At 35.1% G+C, this 9,124-nt stretch overlaps 1 protein-coding gene across 1 annotated transcript in view; it reads left to right on the top strand.

Moving 5' to 3' along the window:
- LOC109844242 (GPI-anchor transamidase) overlaps positions 1-4,921 on the top strand; it is a 9,669-nt gene extending 4,748 nt beyond the window's left edge. Inside the window, exons 4-10 of the mRNA XM_020413210.1 lie at positions 1,121-1,350; positions 1,519-1,576; positions 3,498-3,575; positions 3,683-3,771; positions 4,167-4,248; positions 4,371-4,547; positions 4,615-4,921. Coding sequence (XP_020268799.1) covers positions 1,121-1,350; positions 1,519-1,576; positions 3,498-3,575; positions 3,683-3,771; positions 4,167-4,248; positions 4,371-4,547; positions 4,615-4,752 — 852 coding nt within the window. The 3' untranslated portion in view covers positions 4,753-4,921. The remainder of the gene's footprint in view (positions 1-1,120; positions 1,351-1,518; positions 1,577-3,497; positions 3,576-3,682; positions 3,772-4,166; positions 4,249-4,370; positions 4,548-4,614) is intronic.

The raw sequence follows: 9,124 nt of genomic DNA, 5'->3' as shown, positions 1-9,124 counted from the left end.
CATGTTCTCATTTTTTTTTCAACCTTTTATTTTGAAGCCTTTCTAAGTAAAGTATAATTTTTCTGCCTCAGGACAGTCAAGCGACTAGGTATTCCTGATGAGCGCATAATACTCATGTTGGCTGATGACATGGCTTGTAATGCTAGGAACAATTACCCTGCCCAAGTGTTCAACAATGAAAACCATCAATTAAACTTGTATGGCGACAATGTTGAAGTGAGTGTCTAAACTATATCTAGATGCCTTGTAGCTCTAGGAGTGCAGAAATCTTAATGCAAGGGTATTCACATTCCTACTTTTCTATTGTAAGAAAATCTAATATATCAAAACTCTGGAAAGAAGCTTTCAGCCATATAAGTATCTTGTGGTCTGATCCAGTTCTGATGTTATTTGTTGAAATTTGTTGAATATACATTTAGTATTGTACTTCAAACTAACTGAAAGGGAACTGTATATTACAGAAATTTGATGACTTTCCTTTTTGGGTTTCTCAAAGAAAACCAGGCAAGTCATTCTTATTTTCTGCATATGTGCAATGTTTCCTTATGCCACTTATCTCAATTGGGGGGGGGGGGGGGGGTTTAGGACAACATTTCTAACTGTAGATCATCTATGATGCGATGCTTACTTTGAGGGCTGTTATTGGGTAAATTAACAAAACGTGGGCAGAAAAAATATTATTTCATAGTTATTTTCTTCTACCTTAATATACAATAATCAAATATATCATAGTCATTCACATCTAAGCCATTCTGTATTAAATTACAGTGTTACACATGGCTATAGTATATGGCCAACTCATAGTCATCATGTAAGCCTTTTACCATCAGGATTGGCTTGACTGTGGAGCATCTTCTAAATTGGGATGGTTCCATGCAAAAGATATATGAAATTTCCTTCCAGCTATAATAAGCCTATAGTGATCTGTTCGGTCCTAAATTTTCCAGCTCATGAATCCATAGGAATAGAGGAGTCCCTGTAAAATCCTTAAATCAATAGTGATAGTGCGCAATCAGCGAAATGTCACACTAAGCATAACTGCATCAAATCTTTCATTTCACCATAGACATTTTTTAAGTTGTTACTGGAAAACTGCTTGACCTTTGCTTCCAACTTTCAGGTGGATTATCGAGGGTATGAAGTGACTGTTGAAAACTTTTTGCGCGTTTTAACCGGGAGGCATGAAAGTGCTGTACCAAGATCAAAGCGTCTTTTAAGTGATGAAGGAAGCCACATACTTTTGTACATGACTGGGCATGGTGGAGATGAGTTTTTGAAATTTCAAGACAAAGAAGAACTTCAGAGCCACGATTTAGCTGATGCAGTGAAACAAATGAAGGAGAAACATAGGTGGGACAAAATGCACTTGTTTCCATGTATTTATTTCTTTCACAACTTTTGTTTCTGATCACCTGTTACAGTTAATACTAGAGAATTCTGTTGTGGCTTAATGTAGTATTATTAGAAGTCTGTAGTCTGTTAACCATAACTTTCTCATTACTCGTTATATATTTTCAGATTCAAGGAGCTTCTCATAATGGTTGACACTTGTCAAGCTGCAACTCTGTTCTCTCAGGTTTGTTTTTTATCTCAAGAATTTTGACATGTATACACATAAGCAAGGCTACAAGAGTGTAATCATATACGTTAGTGTGTTGATGATGTGAGGAGGTTATAAGATTCAGAAAACGAGTAACTTGCTCAAACACCATAATTGTGGACGAAGAGAGTTGATTGAAGTGAATGTTATGAATGGAGTTATCTGGTTCTACTTATTTCCAATTGTCGCCTGATTATGGTAGTTCTTTATAAGGAAGTCAGATGCTACAGGACATGAAAGGTGTACTAGCCATCCAATATCTACAAGTGCTGTAAACACACAAGGAACTTGCAAAGTTTAAAAGATTCTTTGTGTGATCATTGCCACTGCCACATCTAGTGAGGTTGTAATTGTTTAAAAGTTTTTAGGAAAGTGCAGGTGGAAGTGCTTCACGAATACTAGAAGATTGGATACATACAAGATAAATTAATGTGATAATTTTGCAGATTTGCCATTTGCTTAATGTACCAGAGGAAATTGGACCTTAAGAGAGCTGGAATGAAAAAAAGTATGCATGTTGTTGCATGAAAGTTTGTAATTAAGGCCTTGTTGTTGTATTACGTACATATGTAATTTTTTCTTAGTAACTAGGAACTAAGTCCTGCTTTTATTCAAGGTTTTTTTTTTGCGTATGTACTCCTCAAATCTTCCATATTTGTAAATTTACCCCCCAAATCTTGATATTTGCAAAATTCCTTTCCTTCGAGTTTTTCTATCCTCCCACTTCAAAGTTTTAATTTTAAATGTTGCAAACATATTGGAAATTATTGGAAAATTTTGACATTGCCCTATTTGGAAACCAATAATGTTAAGTGGGGGTGGTAAAAAAACCAATGTGATAGAACTGTGGGAATTTTTGCAATTACTAATATGAAGGAAAAAATTGCTAATATGGAAGATTTGAGGTGGCATATATGCAAAATTTCAAATTGTAAATTACCTATTTGAGAAATTTTAATGTGGTTAGGGTTTAGATTTAGTCTCCTGCATTAAGGTGACTTTTCAGTTTCTTTAGTTCTCGAGAAAGTGGTATATTTTGAGGAATGCTAGATTTGGATAAGCTAAATTCGAAGAAGAATCTGATGAAATATAGGATTGAAGCAATCCTGGATTGTAGATCACTTACAAAATTTGGATCCATAAATGGACCACGAAGAGTTATAGTGGATCTGAAGTATATATTCTAGGATCCAATATCCATTAAAAAGAGTTCCCCAAAGCTCCCTTTAGTATCAATTAAGCACGGTGGTGGCAGTTTGTTTTTATAACCCATTGTGGGTGGTTGTAATGTGTAAAGAATCTTGCATCTTTCTTCCAATTTCCACTTCCGCACATGTTCATGTTTTACAGAAATTTTACTACAAAAGCTTCTCAGTTCTTTTTTTAATCTCTCTTTGTTAAGTGAGAGGTTTCTGTTAGTTGTAGCCGCTGGCAACCATCAGGTCTATCCAACACTGAAATTTCTCTCATTCTCTATCTCTGTGCATAGGAAATATTTCCAGACCCAAAGCTTGAAACTTTTTAATTGTTTAATTCATGTAGTTTCAGAAGGCCCAATACACTTATGACCACTATGTTTTAAATAAAAACAACAGTGCACATAAAACATAGTAGTCCAAACTTAGCATCATATGTTTTTCCTTCAAATCAATAAGTTCTTGATTACTGTTTATATTTAAATTTTAAAACTGACCACATAAAGTTTTAGCAGATTTTGGTATTTTTCTTTGGTTCATGGAGTCCAGGGAGTTTATAAAGCCATTATATGTGCTTTAACTGCAATCTTGATTCTGAAAATTGTTGGTCAATGTATATTGTTGTTCTCATTGGTACTCCTGCAACATCTGAATATTATTACCAATTTAAAGTCACGTAATGCCTCTCTTAAATTCTGCAGCTTCATTCCCCTGGAGTTTTGGCAATCGGTAGTAGTAAGAAAGGAGAAAATTCATACTCTCATCATCTTGACTCTGACGTAAGGAAGTGTCTTTCTGCAGTTACTGAAGTGAATGCTGTCCTGTACTAATGATCATTTTCCGTGCATTCTGACTTCTCTGTTAATTCCTTCTCTGCTCTATGCAGATAGGTGTTTCGGTGGTTGATAGGTTTACTTACTACACCCTTGCTTTCTTTGAGAAGCTGAACATGTACAGCAATGCCTCACTGAGCAGGTAAAGATTCTGTAACTTGTTTTCGCTCACTTTTTAGTTTCATGTGAACATTATTGAAAATGACTTAGGTATCTTGGAGTATAATTTTTTTAACTGTATTTACATAGTTTTGACTCCCATTCTGTTGATTTCTAGGCTTATCCATGCAGTATTTATCATGAACATGCTTTTTCATTGAATTTAATATTTTCTCATCTTTTTTTGCTATTTCATTTTTTCCCTTGGTAAAAGATTAAATAACTTACCTAAATGTGTCAATTGGTCAAGAATTAGGCCTACAGGCTTCTCGGACAATTCAATTGACCAATTTTTGTATCGTTTATTTCTGAATTTCTGACTGTAAATGTATATAATTTAGCTGTTTGTACTAATTAATAGAAATTTGGTACATATAGTCTTTTCAATTCGTATAACCCAGCACTGCTGATGTCTACTGCTTATTATCGCACGGACCTCTATCAGCGATCCCTAAATGAGGTACGAGTGATGTGACTTCAGGTGCCATGTATACTATTTATTTCTACAATACTACCGAAATTTGCCAATTAAAGCTTCATCTCACGAGGAGAGTTTTTCTCTCTATGTTTTCCTGTGATCAGGTGCCCGTGACAAACTTTTTTGGCTCAGTTATGAAGACAATTCACACGGACTCAGCATACACTGGCTTCCAGGCTCCACCTGAAATTGAAGGAGAAACCTTTTTTAAAGATCATGATGAGGGAAGAAGAGCATTGCAGAGTGATGCTGATGCAACGAGAACAAATGAGGACAAGAAGGTTAGTTTGTGATTTTTTCCTCCAAAATAAGTGGTTTTTGCAAATTCTAATAATATGAGCTCTCCAGGAGCCTGAGTGCCCTTTCCATGCATGGATGGATAGTATGCAAGAGAAATTGGAGAATGAGGATACTGATGCTTTAGTGAAGTATGGTCTGGGATCCATGATATTATTGCTAGGCATTTCCACTTGGCTATCTAGATAAGTACTTGGTACAACTTGAATGTATAAAGTTGTGTTTATTTTGAATTTTGAACAAGTGATGTACTCTAGCTTCTTCCTTATTTCAATATTACACTTTTGAGATACACTTGTACCTTTCCCTGAACATTCATCTTTTTTATGACAGAATTTTTAGAACGGTTATGCTTTCAGGTGTTTTTAATGAAATTCATGTGATCAACAATGAAAATGTTATTGCTTCAACAGAATGGCAAGAAGATATCCTCTACTTGTAAGAGGTATGCTGTTATTCCCTTGAAAGTATTTGTTGTGGATTAGAAAAAAAAATGGACATGATTTCTCTTGTACATGGCTTAAAGTACTTATTATGGATTAAGATACAAGAGATGCACATGACGATGATTGTGCCGACACACTTGCACGTACTCATACACAATGTTCTGAATGACTATTGATATCAAATGCTATTCATAGTCATTATTTTGTTACTTCATTTAGGTTTTATGAAGAATGCTTCCATTGTGTTCACTTTAAAACTTATATCATTCTCATTCTTTATCTACGGGTTTCCTTGGGCTGTGGCCCTTATTGGGATTGCATCTCAATAATTTTCTGCTGATATGATGCACAACCATTATCTCCGTACATATGTTCCTTGAACTGCATATTCCTCCACCGTGCACTGTGAAATGTCAGTCATTTGTCAATATAAAAGTACCGTTAAGTAGATAAATGTCGTCATTCTTTTTTATTTACAAGCATAAACAAAGTTTGAACAATGGTCAGTAAGAAATCTGAGAGGTTTATATACTCTTTGCCTTCATGTATATGTATATTCAAAACATTGTGCTTCTCTGCTTAGGTTAACATATATCTTATCTCTTCACATAACAGTAGAGGAGCCATAATATCTGTGGCTGCAAATATAGTAGCTGGAACTTCTAACCTTGAATTATATGAAACAACTAGAAAAATATCATGTGCTGAAGTAGATATCCTATCTTTTTGTTAGTGAAATCCTCAGATAGCAGCAGTAGGCCCTCATGCCAGGGGATGCATACTGTATATCTTATTTCATACAGTACTTCAATAATTAAGAAAAAAAATTAACAGATCAAAAATTTGAAAATATAGAAGAGCCAAACTGTGAAGTTGAGAATGTAATTAAGTTTTACATCTCCGCTGAGTGCGAGAATGCGGGAGAAAATGAGAAGGGGGGAAAAGTGAAATTCAGAACCTGGAAACTCGTTTTGTTTGATGTTGAAGAAGGCAAAGAAAAAAGTGGCTACAAGGAAAGTGTCTAAAAATGGAACCTCTCCTGATTTGGGTTGGCAATCCCAACTGGTAGAACCCGCTGCAGTTTGTCGGAGAAAAAAGTTTCTATGGAGGGTCCTCTATAAAAATCATATAAGGAGGAAGCAGATCACGACAATTGTGCAGCACAAATGTTGAGGTCGGTATGTGAAATGGACTTGTAGTCTGATGCTCTGATTGCTTTGAGACTATATTGATGATTCATCCAGTACAATCTTCTGATTGCACTAACATCGCATATTGACTGTTGTTTTAGAATTGTTAGGGAGACAAGTGACACGGCATTCTTCCTCCCTGCATGACTTTCTGTAGAGCGTCCTCTATAAGATTACTGTTCCCAGCTTATGTAGTCACTTGTGCAGTATACGTGGAGCTTACGTCCACATATACAGACTATGTGGCCACATATACAGACTATGTAGTTGTATTCTGTATAGCTGGCAACTTATTTTCCCAAATGTTAAGCTAAATGCAAAATCCCATGAAGTTGTGAACTTTTGACGAATGTTGGATGAATCGATGAATTGGCTATCAACTGCCTGATGTGTCCTTGAAATTACGTAGTACATCGAGCATGGTCAGATATAGATGTGGAAGGAGTCTCAAAATCACATATTTATGTAGGTGGTTGAATCAATTAGTCGTTTTGAAGATCTTTTTAATCTAACAGTAGTGCTTGTCTCAATGGGTGTTCTCCAAACAGTCCGTGGATAAAAAGTATATCCTTTATAAATGGAAATTATTTTTAAGGTTCTACTTTTACCTTGATGAACTTTTTTTTTTGTATGGCTTCAAGCTTTAAAAAGTAACCTATTATCAAAACTTGGTGAATTTGGAGCATAGATGTGTTTTCGTCAACTTTTTTTTTACAAGGGATATCAGCTTATAGAGGAAATCATATCTTATTATAGCTGGAATAAAGGCTTTATTGCTGTTTTTATTAATGTTGTGATTTGGAGTGCTTAGTGTCGTCGTGAATTTTTCGTGCAAAATAGGTCGTCCATAATCTTAAGACAGTTTATCTAGAAGAGTAGGCAGAACTTCAAGAGTATAGTTCTTGACAGAGTTTAAAATGCAGGACGTCCGTTGAAGTTTTAACTTTTTCCCCTTCAAAAATCTCAATCTTCTGTGTCTATGACTCTATGCCCATCTTCACAATCAAAACAAATGGTAAGGATCGATTTATTTCATTAGCAAAGATGATTTGTGATGCATAATTGCCATAAATATAGAACCTAAATTATCTTCATTTGAATTTGATAGCAAATTGTTGCTTGTTCCTAATATTCCATCCATGCCGTTCTATCTTATCGAAAATATCTGCAATAAAAAGAAAGAGAAAAATGTCATTAGAAACCACCGGTCGGACTCCACCATGAGAATGCAGGCGTCGAAAAATGTAGGGCTCACTTATCAAATTTTAAGTCGTCGCCATTAAATTTCATCACAACCTTCGAGTGGGAAGTCGAAGTTTGTATGCTTAATATCCAGAACTTAATTATTTATGGTTCCTATTTGAAGTGATTTTGTTGATTAACTTGATTGTTCTTGAACTTATCAGCAGTAATGAATTCATAATAGCTGAGCTGCTAGAATTGCAAAACCTGAATTATTTTCCTTTGATCCTCATGCATATTGCTGGTTGTTCTTGTAATGCAGGTCGTTCATTTCTATAAAATATCAAAAAGAAAATAACAAATGTCATTGCTTTAAAATTTAAACCAGGGGTCTTACATTATTTTCTAGGACATATTATGGCCCAAATAGTAATCTTATTCCAATTCAAATAACAAAATTGCTTTATAGATTCTAGACTCATTTTCTCTCTCGAAATTTTACTTAGATTTAGGAGTATAACGATTTCTAAGTTTGTTTCTACTTAGAATTGCTCATTCTTAAATATTGAAAGCTTAATCATCTATCCTCGGTTATTTTGTGACATTTCAGATGCTTGCTATCGGGCCCTTGTCTGTTAAATTGTTGACTACATTTAAATTCAGCCCAGAACAGTATTTGTTTTAGTGTTTCATTTATATCATTGACTTAATGTACTGCTTATCCTTATCTTCTTAACCATTTTGGCATTTTCAATGCAAGTGCATTCAAGTCGAACACAATTTGATTCACTAGATGAAGACATCAACACCGTAACTAACAAAAGAGGGAAGGACCCCCCAAAAAAATACCTTAAAACTCACATTTAAGACATGCGACTCATTTTGTTAGTGTTTAGGACTAGTTTAGATGCAAGGCGCATACCGACGTGTGAACGTTTAGGATTATTTTTGGTTTTTTACTAAAAATTTGATCAGGGGGTGGTTGATAGTAACACTAACCCGTTTTAAATGTGGTTATGTATGAATGGATATTCAAAGATGATTTCTATATAATTACCTTATTTTTAAGGTGGTTTCTAGGATAAAACCAAATTGGCGTTTTAGCCAATACGAGTTTTAAGGATATCATGCGATTTGATGTGATCTCCTAAACAAGCGAGCTCTCTTTGACACGTTTTCCAGCCTCAACTATAGCACAGAAGGCCGAAATGAGGTCATCCAGAACATGTCACATATTACTGTCGTCCGCCTATGTGGCCATTCGAGGCTGTAGGCTGGACATTTGGATTGACTCTCTTTTCTCTATGAACCCCCATGGCGAGTGATGACTAGGCGTTTTGGTTGCCGACTTGGATACACACGTGGCAAGATCTAGTGGACTCAAATTTAGGAAAACGTTATATGTATAACAAGCTTATTAGGGTCTAAGGCTTGACATGAGTTCTTTCTTTCTTCTTCTTATCGGTTCAATTATTTCTGTATTTTCCCTAGGCTTTTCCAAGAGGCCTGGGTTACAAGCCCTGCCCGGACCTGGGCCTGGATCAGCTGAGTTGGGATCTGAGACAGCCAGGAATTTTCAACATTTTTTAACTTAAATATTTTCTTTTTAACAAAAAAATAAAAAAAAAATTTTTTTTGCCAAAAAAAGGAACTTTAGAACTTAGAAGTATTTACAAATTACAACTCACAAAAAATTCAATTGTATTAATAATCTCATAATCTCTAACAATTACAAAGTTACAA

The sequence above is a fragment of the Asparagus officinalis genome, chromosome 6 (genome assembly GCF_001876935.1).
Source record: "Asparagus officinalis chromosome 6, Aspof.V1, whole genome shotgun sequence".
Taxonomy (NCBI): domain Eukaryota; kingdom Viridiplantae; phylum Streptophyta; class Magnoliopsida; order Asparagales; family Asparagaceae; genus Asparagus; species Asparagus officinalis.
The sequence above is the reverse complement of the archived record's forward strand: the minus strand, read 5'-3'. Positions and strand labels throughout refer to the sequence as shown.